Source organism: Colobus angolensis, unplaced genomic scaffold (genome assembly GCF_000951035.1).
Source record: "Colobus angolensis palliatus isolate OR3802 unplaced genomic scaffold, Cang.pa_1.0 Scaffold72, whole genome shotgun sequence".
NCBI lineage: Eukaryota > Metazoa > Chordata > Mammalia > Primates > Cercopithecidae > Colobus > Colobus angolensis.
The window spans coordinates 280190-296983 of NW_012120932.1; the positions used below are offsets into that span (position 1 = coordinate 280190).

Sequence of the window (16794 nt, forward strand, 5' to 3'; positions counted from 1 at the left end):
TTTCACCGTGTTAGCCAAGATGGTCTCAATCTCCTGACCTCGTGATCCGCCTGTCTCGGCCTCCCAAAGTGCTGGTATTACAAGCGCGAGCTACCGCGCCCGGCCTGTGAGTGAATTTTTTTAATCACAAAGTAAAGCTTGATAAAAATACTTTAAGATGCTGGATCGAAATATCTGCTTTTAGTTTGACATTTTAAATCATTTATTTAATTGTTGGCATTTAGTGTAACATACAAAAAATGTTGATTGAAAAAATATTTTTTTTTAAAAATGATGCTGAGTAGACTTTATTGACTGTAATCCTTGAGTGAAGCCACTGGCTGTTGGCTGTTAGACTGCTTTCAGCCTGTTTTTCTAGCTATACTTCTTTGAGGAGGATGATGATCTTTACCTTACTCTTGACTTTGCATGCTGAAGGTGATTAGGTTTTTTAATGAGGCAGAAGAATGGAAATTTGAGAAAAATGGTAGAGAAAACCCTCTCATTTACCAAGATGACTTCCTAAGTTTATTTAGTGATGAGCTACTTGGAGATACGAGTCAAATGATAAAGTTCTTGGAAATCTTTTGAATATTGCCACCAGAAGGGAAAAAGATGGCAATAAATCCAACTACTTTTCCCATGCCTTACATGTTTATTTTCCTATATGCACAGTATCTTTTGTATTCTAGATGCTTAATAAATCTTTTTCAAGTAAATGTATGCTGGAAAATGTTGTAATTGAGGTAAATGGACATTTTTAGCTGGCTATATTACAGAAGACTTTATTGACTAGGTGATCTTTTAGATGGTTTTAAAAGATAATGAAGATCTTAACTGGCACACAATCAAATATTTATTATATGCCTTCATCTTCCACATTTTATTGTATTTTTTTCACTCCCTTGTGAAGGAAACTAATTTCAACAATGCTGTATTGTGTCATGCATTAAGCCAGTCATAAGTAGCAAGAGGTATCTGATTCCGTTTATATTATTGTGTTAATTATCTAGCTCTTCAGAATATTTTACATGAAAAATAACCTCAGGTGAATACACTTCTGTTACTGCTCCAGAAACCTTTTGACTTTTTTTTTTTATAATCTGTAATCACATTGATTTAAAATGACATGACAGAAATGCCTGAATATTGACAAGGTGATGGGAGCAACAAACACCTGCCTGTTAAATTTGGGCTCACCACCTACAGCACCACACATATCATTGATCCAAGTGTACCCTGACTGATTACTTGAAAAGAAAAATCTGGACTTCTCTGGATTTATAAGCAAAGTCAAAAACATTTTCCAAAATATTAAGTTCTAAAACTAGTAATAATTATGGCGTAGCCCCTTACTAATCAGTGTGCACCAGGGACCAGCAGCCTCTAAATCATCTCGGAGCTTTTCAGAAATGCAGAAACTTCACCCAAGACCTAGTGAATTAGAATCTGCATTTGAATGAATCTCCAGGAGATGCTGAAATGGGAAAAGTTGCCTTGTCCCCCTCACAGGGCGTTTGATGGGGCTGTGGCTTGCTTCTTCAGTGCCCCTCTGCTCAAATCTCTAGGGCAGCATATGGGCGGACTGGGCAGGTTGTGGGGCTCCGACCCCACAGCAGTGTTTAGGGGTGGATGTTTACAGCTCCACCCCAGTGGGAGCGTGCTACCGTGTGCTCTTTTAATTTTGCCGTCTATAGGCAGCTACTGTTAACCAGCTCAATTAGACCCTTTACCTTGTCACTACCTTGTCACAAGAACAGAGGACTTTCTGTATCCGGGGTTCTTGCCTTGGTGTACCGGAAGAGTCGGATTACACTTGGAAAATGAGTGCAAGGTTTTATTGAGTGAAGGGTAGCTCTAAGCAGCTGGGGGAAGCCAGAAAGGGGATGGAGTGAGAAGGTTTTCCCCTGGAGTTCGGCAGCTCAGCGGCCTGCGCTGTCTCCTCTTACTGCCCCAGCCAAATTCTGCCTGCCCCCACTGGTCAACGACCTGCTGGCTTGCCGGTGCGTTCCTCCGCTGACTTGCTCCTCTCCACATCCAGCTGTCTGTTTCATCCAGCTGTCTGTGTCTTCTTGGGTAGATCTGCTCCTCTGGACGTCCAGCAGCTTGTGTGTCTGCCTTCTAGAGTCTGGGGGTGTCAAAAAACATTTTTCAAAATATTAAGTTCTAAAACTAGTAATAATTATGGTGTAGCCCCTTACTAATCAGTGTGCACCAGGGAACAGCAACCTCTAAATCATCTCGGAGCTTTTCAGAAATGCAGAAACTTCACCCAAGACCTAGTGAATTAGAATCTGCATTTGAATGAATCTCCAGGTGATGCTGAAATGGAGGGGGTGGGGGCTGGTTATAGGCACAGGATGGCAGGCCAGGGTGGTCTTGGGAAATGCAACATTTGGTCAGGAAATGCCATCCTCACCCAGGGTCTGTGGGGGTGGAGCCATAGCCAGGGACCACGCCTTCCTCTACCCAGCACTTCCCTTCCCCGCTTCCAAGTCATTTAAAGGGAACACGCTCTTACCTTCCCAGCACTTCCATATCAATGACTGTGCACATTAAAGTTTGAGAAATGCTGGTAGTCCATTCCCTTTCCTGATCTCCAAAACATAAGGAATTTTAGAGGACAGGATGCATTTAGTAGATTCTGAATCTAAAGGAAACCTAAATCCTTCCTTGGAAGTAGATATTGTTTATAGCATCCTCAAACGGATTGAAAGCATACATGACTAGATTTAGAACAGAAAAATCTGTTTTACATACTTCAAAATCCTTTGGGCCTGTGTCTGTTTATGTTCCTATGACTTCTTGAGTTATACATTTTTATTAACAAAGAATAAAATTATATTCACTAAATGAACTCCTTTGTACCTGTTGTACGAGGTCTTTTATCAAAAGTTTCACAATGTTATTTTATATTTCTTAGGTTTTTCTTAGACTTGTAGAAATCATGCTGCTTTGTTCCCTGCGGGAGTTAAAATAAAAATATTAGTAATTATGCATATTTAATTTTCAGAATGCCAACTGATTACTCATAGCACTTATAAAAGGGAAATGATTTTAGATATTCATAAAACATTTCCTTAGTAAGGGGCTTTCAAGTTTGAAGTTGTGTTATTATGGATATTTCTTTTTATAGTAATCAGGATAAAAAATGAATTTATTAAGATCCCTCTTCTTTCCTCTTTTTCAGATGTAAGACAAAAGTCTACCCTGATGAACTTCCAAACACAAGTGTAGTCATTGTGTTTCATAATGAAGCTTGGAGCACTCTCCTTAGAACTGTTTACAGTGTGATAAATCGTTCCCCACACTATCTACTCTCTGAGGTCATCTTGGTAGATGATGCCAGTGAAAGAGGTACGAGCTGTGTTTTTTTTTTTTTTGTATTAGAAAGCTTTATTATGGCCAAAAAGATAACTAGGCAATTATCTATATTTCCATTATAATTTTATTAGCCCTGCCACAGCCTATCAAATTCTCATCAATAACCTCATTAATGCCAACTCTAGAAGCAAATAAGTAATTATTTCACTTTCTCTCATGATTCTATATGGTTCTTACTAACCTAAAAATTCAGCCAAAATGACTTTCAAAAATATATCTTTTCTTCCAACTCAATTGGTTATATTATTGAGCATTCATATGATTTTATGGATACACGACATTAATTAACTAATGAAATCTCTATTCTTTTATATCTAAGGCAAAAAATATTGATAGGAATTGGCCACCATTTCTGTGTGTTGAATTTCCATCTTGGTAGTATCTCTGCTGTTTCTTAAAACAGTTTCAAAAATGTTTCTTATAAATTCTTTTACATGTTACAGATTTTCTCAAGTTGACATTAGAGAATTACGTGAAAAATTTAGAAGTGCCAGTAAAAATTATTAGGATGGAAGAACGCTCTGGGTTAATACGTGCCCGTCTTCGAGGAGCAGCCGCTTCAAAAGGGCAGGTCATAACTTTTCTTGATGCACACTGTGAATGCACGTTAGGATGGCTGGAGCCTTTGCTGGCAAGAATAAAGGAAGACAGGTAAGAATTTGTGTGTTATGTCTGCCTGGGTTATGACTGAAACTCTTAGGACAGTTCCAGATGTCCATCAGAATTTGTCTTCCAAGTTCCTATTTTTAGAAGGCTTATTTTATAGCTTTTCTTAAAAGCAGGTTTTCCCACTTGCTTGGTAAATAAGACTGCTGTATTCATGCTGGACATAGATAGTTGATTAAGAAATAGTGAAACAATTCAAGTTATAAAAAACATGTTAAATTACTTTTTAGGTGAAGGAATTAAATATAATCTAAAATAGTATAATTGTGTTATAAAGCACATTTTCAAAGCACCTTTTCATGTTCTCACAACTACCCTGTGAGGTAAGTACTGTAGATATTTCTTATCTATAACTCATAATGGGGAGGAACTAAGAAGCTACATCTGACTTGCTCCAGTCATGGGAAGTGCTGGGAACAATTCAGCTCTTTCCAGTTCTTTGCCAGTGTTCTCTAAACTACACCAGCACCCTTAGTCAGTCTAGTTCAAATTCACCTGGAATGTCTTAAAAATGCACACACATACATGCACACACACAGCACTGAAAAAAATTATAATTAAAAAAAGGAAACATGAGAGCACAGCTATAAGAATATGTTTAATTATTTCAACAATATTGTCACCTTACACATACACATTTTGAAATCTGGAAAATTGAATAAATAGCACTTTATAGAAATTAAGAATCCTTATACATACCTGCAATTCCTTCTGTTGTTGATGAAGTACAAGTGTTTTTTTGCAATTATTTATAAACACTGGTGATAAGAGAGTATAATTTCTAAATATCTAATGAAGATAACTAACACTGAATGCTATCTGATACAATAACAACACATTACATAACACCTTACTTGCATAGTCATTTCGTCTATAGTAGAAAAGTCCTTCTAGAATTGACGTTTTTAATTAGACACTCAAGATAGGAACTACTTAGTCTGAGCTAGTCCAGCCACATCACTTAAATAGCAGGATTTGGTACTTGCCAGAAAGATGGATGGAAGCTGTCAGTAAAATGAAGCACAACAGTTGAAGAAAGCGGTAGGAACCTTTTAGTCCATAGAGTGTTGTACATGGCTAATAACATTTTTCCACTCTGTGTATTGTGCAGTACCCACAGGACAATAAGACTGGCAAAGTGAAATGAACTTAAAAATGAATTTCTTGGCAAATTTTGGTATATTATGCTTTTTTTTTTTTTACACGCATGTTTTTATATTCAACTCAATGCGCTTTTAATATTTCAATACGGTCATGCATAGGCTATTTATTTTTTTGATCTAACAACATAATTACACTGTATTTGCGTATGATGAACCCTATTATCTTGTCCTGATTATAAATTTTAAAACTACCATAAATAGATAGTCTGTTCAAGGTTTTTAGGCCTAATTTCTTCTCCTCACGAGTTAAATCATTAAATCTAATAAAGGAAGTGAGAAAAATATTGATTTTTCTGGGGTCCAGAGTCACCAAGAAGCTTTCCCAAGGCTACAGGAGTCTTGTTGATTTCAGATAAGTTGAAGCTCTGGTCAATTTTGTGGAATATAAGACCTCAATTGAAAATTAGTATTGGTGAAACTGGTGTTACAAAACAAGTAAATAATGGACATTTATGTGCTTTTCATATCTAGAGATGATTCAGAAGCCTATTTGTATATTTGCCTTCTACCAAATATGAAACACCAACTCTGGTCTTCAGAATTAGCTACAACCAGTACAATTTGAGTAGGACTGAATGTTTACTTGTGGAAATCACAGAAGTTTGATCCCATAATAAAATAAATGAACAGGGGTTAGATCAAGAATTACAGAAGGCACAACATGGATTAAAAGTGTACCTAATGATTTTCCCAAATGAAATTTTCTCCCATAGAAAGCTACCATTAAGAACACCAACCTTTTGGCTCTTATTTTAAGAAAAATGGGATAGGCCAGGTGCGGTGGCTCACATCTGTAATCCCAGCATTTGGGACGCCAAGGCGGGTGGATCACCTGAGGTCAGGAGTTCAAGACCAACCTGGCCAACATGGTGAAACTCCGTCTCTACTAAAAATACAAAAATTAGCCAGGTGTGATGGCAGGCACCTCGGGAGGCTGAGGCAGGAGAATCGCTTGAACCTGGGAGGCAGAGATTGCACTGAGCTGACATCTCCCCACTGCACTCCAGACTGGGTGATAGGGCAAGGCTCTGTCTCAAAAAGAAAAACAAAAAAAAAAAGGATAAAACACCAGAGATTGAAGTTGCTTATCTTTCCCTATCTTAAGCTATCGTCTAGGTTATAAATGTAAACTCTCAATTTGAGGACATTTTACTCAGAGATTGTCATGACCCTATCATTTTTCATAGGAAACATTTACTTATACTAACAGATTATGATTTTTATTGTTGCTGTTTGTTGATTTTTGTTTGTTTTTCCTAGTAGGTGTTTTCTCCATGAAGATGTCCTCAGAACTCTCTAAACTAACATACCCTACTTGAAATGCAAACTACCAGATCTAATTTGCCATCATCCCTTCTTCCCTCCCTGAATGCTATTGCTTTTCAATGGGTTATAGCTAAAATGATACCTAATCTCAAAGCAGCTCTACTAATCATGCTGTGGGTGGAGGTTTGATGAAAAATAGACCCTGCTCATCTTGCTAAGTTAGTGCTTAGAATGCATTTGGAAATAGACTTGAAGGTCAATTAGTGTATTTGATTAGGTTTCAAATGATAACACAAAGTAAACTGTAAGGAATATATGTTCAAAGGAAATAATTCCATGGACTAATAGGATAAAATGAAGCTAAGGCATATTAAAGTAACAAAATAATTACATTTCATCATATCAACTATAATCAGTTTGGAGAAGATAATGTAACATTTTAATTATCATGTGTCTATAAATTGGTTTCAATTTTTCTGCAGGAAAACGGTTGTCTGCCCTATCATTGATGTGATTAGTGATGATACTTTTGAATATATGGCTGGGTCAGACATGACTTATGGGGGTTTTAACTGGAAACTGAATTTCCGCTGGTATCCTGTTCCCCAAAGAGAAATGGACAGGAGGAAAGGAGACAGAACATTACCTGTCAGGTATGTATATCATCTCTCTTGAAGATTATGTATATTCCCATAAAAATTAAGGAATATTATAAATTTCTGTTCTAATGTTTAATTATTTAATCGTATCCTTATTATTCAATATACATATACATTATGACCCTTTACATAATCATATAAGGATCAATGACAATATTAAATCTAATTTAAATTAGTATAAGCAAACTTAAGTATTGGCAAAAATGCTAAATATCTTTTGAAGGTTTATGTATTCTTATATTCAAAATATATTTACTGTGAATTTTCTGTGTGATAGAAATGTGCTAGCCTTAACACTTCAAGTAAATGTATGTCTTACCTTAAAGTATATGGCTTATAATAGAAATGTTCTCAAAACTGAAATAGCCAAAAATGTTTTGCTAAATATTCTAAATATATCACCTTTAAACAGCTATCTTCCTTATAGATTCCATAGGTCCATTTGGAAAATGTTAATGTATTCAAAATTTCAAAGGGTTTATTGCCCCAAATTACTTCAAATACTACTTAAGTTGAAATATGGATTAGTGAAATATGGGCTTACTTGTAATAAAAAATATCATATACATCTTGAATTGTCTGTATAAGCATTACCCACTTTATTAACACAAAAGTATCATCTTCGTACTTAAACACATTGTGGACCTCTTACCTGAAACTAAAAATTGATTTCCTGAAAAATACTTGGGGAAATATTCACTGGTTTAGTTCTTTAAAGATGAATTTGGCAAATCATCCTTCCTTTGGAATGTGAGAGAAATACCCTAACATTCTAAAACCATACACTTTAAGTCCTCACTTAGCATTGTAAATGGGTTCTTGGAAACTGCAACTTTAAACAAAATAACAAAAAACACTGTCATCAATTTTATAATGGAGGAACATTGAACTAAAGGATGTTGCTTGAGGACCTTTTGTTTGTCATTTCACTTAAAGTCACAATAGCATTAAGTGAAGACTTACTGTCTGTAAAATCCATGATCTGAACAAGAATGTCTGGTAACCTACTGAAGGGATGACTTATCTATTGTCACCTACTTAATTATATAATGAATTAATTAAAATTAAACTCTAAAAATTGGCTAATGGAAGAGAGTGGCTAAAGTTATTTGTTACTGAACAATTAAATATTAGAGATGTTAACTTCTAAAGGAGATCTATTACATCAAAGAGAAAAATAAAATGTGACTTCTAACATTTGTATAAAGTCATGTAAGTTATCATGTCAATATTTAAAATGTAACTTAGTAGTCTTAAGTCTTGTATAATCTTCAAATTCACCAAGTCTTATTGATACTTAACCTTTAACAAACTGGGAAAATATAGTGGCTCATGTTACCATCATTTATTAGATATTCTGTTTTCCCAAATTGTTTTCATTTAGTGTTAGCTGATATTTAAACTTTAGATCCCATGTGAAAACTATCAGAATGCTTGACCAGTACACTTACATACAGGTAATGTTTTTATTCATTTGAAAATGCTGTTTATAAGAAGGCATGTTTATACTCATATAAAAAAACACATTGGCAAAAGACATGCTGTATTTATGTTCTCACAGAGTCAAACAGAAGATAACTAAGAGGTAGCCAACATTCATAGTAAGAAATTACTGATCTCATTCATAAAATAAAGATCTATGTAGAAATCAATCATTATTACTCATCTTTCGTTAACTAAAACAAAAGATGAATCATCTAACTTGCTATATTTTAACCATAATTTATGTGGTTGTATTACAGTAGCATGAGAACTGATAAAATCTCAGTATATTTTGTTTGCTTCAGTAACTGCACATCATTTTATTTTCTAACACACTGAGGAAGCTGAAGCGAGAGAAACAGAAACCTCAGTCTTTGCTGAAGTTTCTAGCTTTTTGTGGCAAAAGGTTAATTAATTCATGGGCTCAGTTGTAACAGCCTGCAGGTAATTTTCATCAGCATAGCTCTAATGTGAACGTTCCTTCTACTTGTAATCTATTGCTTGAAGCTGTGATCATTTTGCTCACAGTCATACAAACAGATAAATCACTCTAGATGTTGAAGACAATTTTTTTCCTACTTGATTAACAGAATTCTGAATAGCTAAAGTGATGAAAATGAAACTGAAATTTTAGTTTTCTTAGTGGAATGCTTTATTTAAAATGTCAGTGATGACAGAACTTTGTAGTCACCATAATTGGCTGGTTATCATTTAGAAATACAATCATGCAACTGCTTATGTTGAAAGCCAAGTTGAACTTGTGACCTAAATCGGTTATACTACATCTAAAGTAAAGCTTAACATGGTGATTCTTATTTTTTTATTGCCAACTTCTGGGCTTTGGTATTTTCATTTTCATAATAAATGGAGTTTGTGAAATACTTGTTCATATTATAACTATGGAATAATATACATAATTGTGAATATATCATTTTCTTTAATCAGTAAACTTTCCTTGACATTTAATAATCGAATTATATGACTTTTCAAGAATATTTCATTATGTGTGCAACAATAGTGCCTTTTAAACTGGAGGTCATAAACTAGGAGCTTTTGTGCCAAATATTCTCTATAGAAGTGTTTTATTTGGCATACGTAGTGTTTTACATTTTCAAAAATTACCAACACTTTAAAAATGAGATATTTTAAATAAAAATCTGTATTTCCATCTACCAGTAAGTCAGAAGGTCTTACTACAATGGACCAGGATTCTTACCTGGCACCATCAGGTGGAGTTTAGTAGAAACTACCCATGTAGAAATGGCATGAAAACTTACCCCAATCTCCACAACTTCTTCTAATTATGTTCCTGACTCTGAGGCTGAGGGTCATTTGGTATTTGTCATCATTCTTGAAATTGAAGAAATATTTATCTGCACCTGTGTCTTGAGGAAAGGGGGAAACTATATATATTGCAACAAATCTACTTTATATAATTATCTTTATTTGGCTATAATCTTTTCAAGTTTTGACGCTGGTCTTAGAGGCTACTGCCTGGGAAATGGCTGAGTTTGAAACCCATCAAGCATATCACCCCTGTATAACTATGCATATACATTACCTAATGGAATAGACAGCTAGTAGTAAAGTTACCTGATAATGCAAATAATACTCTAGATCATTTAATTAATTTGGGGATGAGTTATGCATTTTTTCCTAACATGTGCAAATGGGAGGTGATTTGGTTTAGGCTATTGAAATAAGTTTGATTCCATACAAAAACAAACATACAAACTGTTCTATTTGTATTCCATGCATACAAACTGTTAGGCACTGTGCTAAGTTCCGCACATACAAACATGGATAAGGCAACCTATGCTGTCAAGTTGCTCACTGTCTGGCACTGGCCACAGGTATGCTGGATGAGGGAAAGAGTCTAGTGTAAATGGTCCAAGTGTGGATGTACAGGAATAATTATGTCTACTACTAAAGTGATGTGAACCTCTAGAAATGAGCCTGGCTTAAGTCTTATTGATTGCTTTAGTCTCTTAATTATGCCCTGTAAGTGAACCTCAAATAATTATAAAGATATTCATTTCCACTTTAATTTCACACTGATTAAAATAGATTTTTTAAATTAAAAACCTACTGGTAATTTCCAAGTGAATTTACCTTTTTTTACCCTTCACATCTTACCTTATGGGCTTTTTTACATTTAATCATCATTAATATTTTTAATATGACTGCCTTCGTTTTTACTTCAAGTGCCATGTTGAGTATATTTCTAAAGTAAAACAAAAGAGTTTTAGATGTTCTTTTAATTCTGATATAGTAATAAATCAAATGTAAATGTTATTGGTTTTTATTTCAGACCTATTATACCTAATCTTATATTCCTTTTTATTAGCATTCACTTTATTTCATGCATTTATTTTTTACTCAGTTAGAATTAGGAGTTTATGAAGATCAAATAAATCATTAGTATCTCTGAATATAATTGTGAAAAACTCATGGAATGTTCACATATATTATCTCCTCTATCATTCTAGTGTGATCATATAAGAAGCATTGAAGCTAGCCTTGGAGGATCTGGTTTTATTTCAAGCTCCTCCAATTAAGAAATTACCTAGTCTTCACAACTATAAAATGGAAAATTATTCTCCCTACTTTGCTTAACTCATGAAGTGCTATAAAATATTGAAATGAGCAATGTCCTTGACATGAATTAGATTTTAAATTTATATCTGATAATGTAATATATATATATTGCAAAATAAATGTGACAAGTACCTAAAAGGATAAAGAAGTAGAACACCAATGAACCACCTCTTTTAGAATTTGGTTGTATTTTCTTCTAAGGCTTTTCTATGCAATTTTTCTACAATGTAAAAGTTGATATATCATCAATATTTTTCTATGCCATTAATTTTTCCCCACATAGGTTTTAATGGCTGCTAATGTCTCAGTTACTTATGATGTTTCCCTATTTTTTGTTGTTGTTGACTAAAGTTCATCAAGAGTTTGTTTGCGCTTTAATTTTTTTACCAATTATTTCTTCTTCACCTAGTTTTTGCATACAAAGTGATTGCTTTAGAATTATGCATTTGAACATGAAATTTATTTTAATATTCCCGATACCTTCTGCCAATTTAATTCCTTCCCAAAAATATTATCACTGAATCAATTTATAATTCCACTAGTAAGTATAATAAATTAAAAACACAAATGTTACTCTTTAAAATCTTACACAAATATACGATGAAGTTTCTTATATTTAATAGAAACAATTTACTTCTTAATTTTTATCAGATTATATTACACTTTTCTCAATCCAACCATAATATACGTTTGAATTGGAGGAAAGAAACAGAAATAGATACCATGAAAGCCTTTAAAACACTTCTATAAAATGAAAGATATGAAAACAACAGCACAGGGAAAGGTCAACATTGTGAGCAGAACAAAGACTGAAAGAAAGAACTAACTTTGGAATGCTCAACTAGTAACGCTCTTGCTTACTCCTGTTAAAATCTAATGCATGTTGATTGAGAGAAGTAAAAAATTCTCTCCTCAAATAAAAATATTTGAATCTATATTCTATGAAAAAGAAGAGTACTTTTATATTATATTACTTTCTAATAGCTTAGGGGATAGTTTGCAAGACTTTCTTAGCAACATGTTGGGATAAGAAAACTAGGGTAATAGAGTGGTAAGTTAAATATTACATTTATATACCGAATAATTTTATCACGTTAACCAAAATATTTTACGACATCTGATCCCAGCTGGCCCTATTGTTTATTTTGATCCCTCGTAAGCATGAAATGAAAGTAAAATGAAAGATTAAAATTTGCACCAATTGCTGTACATCCTTGTGGAAGCTTAGGGTTTTATCAGGTCCTAGGAATTATTAAAAAGGACTTAGGGGAAAAAAATAACTACTCCTTTATTGGAAATATAGATTAAAGCAGGCACAGGTTAAAGTATTTGATTCCCATGCTTATTGGTAAGTGGGTTCTTTGGCAGCAAAACAAATCATTTGCCCATACTAAGCAGAACATTATATTTTTCTGATTCCTTAAAAATAACACAAATTGTTTGTGTTCCATAGACTCTGCAGGATTTTAGTAAGCTTCCATGTTCAGAACCTAAGCCAGCATAAACTCTTAAAGTAAGTTTCTTCTCTACAGAAAACCACATCTTCATACCCAAACATAGGTTCAGATGATTGTAATAGTGTGTGGTATCCACCAAACTTCCAATTTTTAGCTGTAAAAACTTTAATTACATTCAGCATTTAATTATTCATCACTCTGATAGAAGAGCATTTGTGCCTCTGCTTCCTTTCTCTTTCCTCTGCTTTCTATTTTGGTTATACTGCATAGAACATGCAAGAAAGAAGAGAAACTCTTAGCATTTCATTTCCTTTGGGTTCCTAAACCTGCAAAATGGTTAACCCAATAAAGCCATTCGGTTTTATAGTTAAAAAAAAAAATCAGACGTATGTGAAGATTTCAGCTATTCATGCTCATATTTGTAAATGTAAAAAAAAAAAAAAACCTCATTTGTATTACTTATCTTTATTAATTTTGTAATCTATGGAAATGTAATTAACACAGATCTAAATACTAACAGTGTAGATATTGTGTTATTTGAACATATAAATAATAGCCTAGAACTCACCTGTAGTTTCTCAAACATTCTTAGGAGTTTTTCTCCAAGGCCCTTGATTATTTGCAAGTAAGATTAAACAGAATCCTGATGTATCAAAAGAAAAAAATAGAAGGAATGATGTTTCAAAACTTTAAGAGAAATTGTTTCTGAAGGGCAGTCCAAAAATTCACGGGAAAACATGGTACATAAACATGGAGCCTGAAATCAGGAAAAATGTATTATTTTATGTTATTATTATTATTATTATTATTATTGTTGTTGTTGTTGTTTTGAGACGGAGTCTCGCTCTGTCACCCAGGCTGGAGTGCGGTGGCGCGACCTCGGCTCACTGCAAACTCCGCCTCCCGGGTTCCCACCATTCTCCTGCCTCAGCCTCCGGAGTAGCTGGTACTACAGGTGCCCGCCACCATGCCAGACTGATTTTTTGTATTTTTAATACAGACGGGGTTTCACCATGTTAGCCAGGATGGTCTTGATCTCCTGACCTCGTGATCCGCCCGCCTCGGCCTCTCAAAGTGCTGGAATTACAGGCGTGAGCTACCGTACCCAGCCAGGAAAAATGTATTTCTAGTTACCCCAAATCTTTTGCTTTATAAAGTATATGGACGAATGGAAAGATGATAGATAGATAGATAGATAGATAGATAGATAGATAGATAGATAGACAGATAGACAGATAGATAGGAAAGAAAAAAAAAGAAAGATGACTTTTTTATCCATGCTACCAATTAGTTAAGGATCCTTGAACAAGTCACTTAAACACATTGCAACTAAATTTTTTGACCAAAACTGTAGGAATTTTAGAGCTCTGAAATATTACATATCTGAAAATTATTTGGACCCAGAAAACAATAAAAATGAAGCAACTTATAATCTTGGTAAACAGAGATGTTTCCCCTGTTTTTATAGATAATATCTAAAATGTATACTATAAGCTTTGTGCTAGTATTGTTTCAAGAGTGTTACATATATCTAGCTATGAAATCCAGACTTCTAACAACTAAATTTGGCTGCCTCTTGGTTCTCCTTCCCTCTATACAGAGTGATTATCCCAGCATGAAATACAGGATATATTGTCTTCTTGGTGAAAATACAGACATTACATTTTAGCATTACTGAATAATTAAATGTATTCTGTCACAATTTCTATTGATTTGCCAACTTCTGGTGAAAAACTCCAGCATTTTTTCATGTCAAATGCATACTTTTTTGAGACCTTTACTATTTTACATAGTTACAAATCTTCATATCTTAAATTCTAAAATACTATCAGAAACTGCGCACTGTGGCACACACCTGTCATCCTATCTGAGACAGGAAGATTGCTGGAGGTCAAGAGTTCAAGATTATTCTGGGCAATATAGTGAGACCCAGTCTCAAAGTATAACTAAGTACATAAATAAATAAAATGCTATCAAACTCAACCCCTAAAACCCCTATTAAATGATAGAGCCTTTGAAAATCTTGGAATTAGTGAAGTCATCTTTGTTACTCAACTATTTAGCAGGTGAGAGCAAAGAACATTTTTGGAATTTCAGAAATAAGATTGCAGATAATTTTAACTTTCAAATAGATTGTTCTGTGGCTATAGGGATACATTACTCATTTGTTTATTTATTCAGTAAATATCCATCAATAGTCTAATACTATTATTATTGTGTTATTTATTATTATTATTTTTTTATTATTTTTGAGACAGAGTCTCCCTCTGTCACCCAGGCTGGAGTGCAGTGGCGCAATCTCGGCTCACTGCAAGCTCTGCCTCCCGGGTTCAAGCTATTCTCCTGCCTCAGCCTCCTGAGTAGCCAGGACTACAGTCATCAGGCACCAGGCCCGGCTAATTTTTTTTTTTTTTTTTTGGTATTTTTTAGTAGAGATGGAGTTTCACCATGTTAGCAAGGATGGTCTTGATCTCCTGACCTCATAATCCATCTGCCTTGGCCTCCCAAAGTGCTGGGATTCCAGGCGTGAGCCACCGTGCCTGGCAAATAGTCTAATACTATTAAACTAATGTATTGGATATGCTTATAGAAGTGGATAAATGTACACAGAAATAAATATAATACTATATACAATAAGAATTGGCCAGTTCCTTGAGATAGACAGTGATAAGGGCTTATAGAAGAAGGTGGAAGGAGAAGAATATGTCTTGATTGAGGGAGCGGGGGGCAGGGGCAGTGTTGTTGAAGGTAGGCTGCCTAGAGTGTATAACATTTGTATTAGCCTAAGAATAATCAAGTTTGAACATACAAGGGGAGTTTTCAAAGAAAAATCCAGGTGACCAATGGATGTGAACAAATATACCGAGGTACAAAAACGTAAAGCATTTACCAGTAACAGCTAAACAGTTTACATGCAGGCAAATAGTTAAAAGGGATTGGGAGGAGCTCATTGGGTAGTGCTAGATTAATGATGCCAGGATAAGAAGCTAGAATTTATTTCCTTAACATAGATTTTTGAACATCTGGTTAACATTTTTAGAGGAGCATTGATTTAGAGAAATTATTCTGGCTATGATTTTTAGGACAAATTTCAGAAGCAGAAGAATCTAGAGGCATCCAGATCCTCTCAGCATCTAAGCATCTTAGCATCTAAGAGGACCCCATTATTAGCAAACATAGAAGATAAAAGTAGTCACTATGATAACAGAGATGAGTCAAAAATACTTCAGAAGAAAAAGAAGTCTTTTGGAAATAATTGAATTAGGCACAAAAAATGTGGTTTTTCATTTTATATTAAGAGACTGGAAAGAAATATAAGACATTAAAAGAGAAGCAGATGAGTAGCAAATTTTCAGGTCTATGATATATACACTGGACAGAGTCAATGGAGTTTTTTGAAGGAATCATCTAGTGAGTAACTGCAAAAGCACAACTTATGCAGAGGAAACAAGTATGAAAACACAGATTAAGAGTGAACCACAGAGGTGACAGTGAAAGGTATGTGATGAATGATCTGATCTTACCCAGACAAAGAGCATAGAAAGAGAAAAGTGCCTCTGAGAGAACCTTGGGAGGACTACATTTCAGATGAGAGAAGAAATTATTAAATGCATATATCCACAAAATAATATTATGATGGTATATTGGACCCACCTGATAGATACGAAATTAAGAGCTTGTCCAAAGTCTGATAGGAAGGAAAAAGGAGAGGCACGGGGTATCAATAAGAATCATAAAATTAACAGTCAAATTAGTAGAAGGGAAACCTCTACAGAACAATGCAATGGGAACTAGAAATGAAAATAATTTCAAGCAGGAAGGCTGATGAATTGTACTGTATACTTTCAGAGGAAAAACTTAAAGACAGGTTATTGGAGTTCAGAATCAATGGGGACCTTTCAGAGAGAAGTTATTGTAGAGGTGGGAGCAGGATCTAGCTTCTAGTTAGAAGGTCAAAAATTGTTAAGGGAGTGTGTAGAAATTATCCTTTCAAGAAGGTTACCAGTGAAGGGAATAGAAAATATATGTCCCTAGTTTAAAAGAGTAGTAAGGTGGAATGAAAATGTTTTTTGGTTTAGGATAGAACTTAATTCAGCAGGCCTCTAAGCTCAAGGGAACAATCTAGAAATCAAAGGCATA

At 34.5% G+C, this 16794-nt stretch overlaps 1 protein-coding gene across 2 annotated transcripts in view; it reads left to right on the forward strand.

Annotated features, from left to right (window-relative positions):
* Positions 1 to 16794, forward strand: part of GALNT13 (polypeptide N-acetylgalactosaminyltransferase 13) — a 330794-nt gene that overhangs the window by 111546 nt on the left and 202454 nt on the right. For both annotated transcript variants that reach the window (XM_011927454.1, XM_011927453.1), the window contains exons 2-4: positions 3170 to 3336; positions 3807 to 4014; positions 6941 to 7111. In XM_011927454.1, the coding sequence (XP_011782844.1) occupies positions 3170 to 3336; positions 3807 to 4014; positions 6941 to 7111 (546 nt within the window). The remainder of the gene's footprint in view (positions 1 to 3169; positions 3337 to 3806; positions 4015 to 6940; positions 7112 to 16794) is intronic.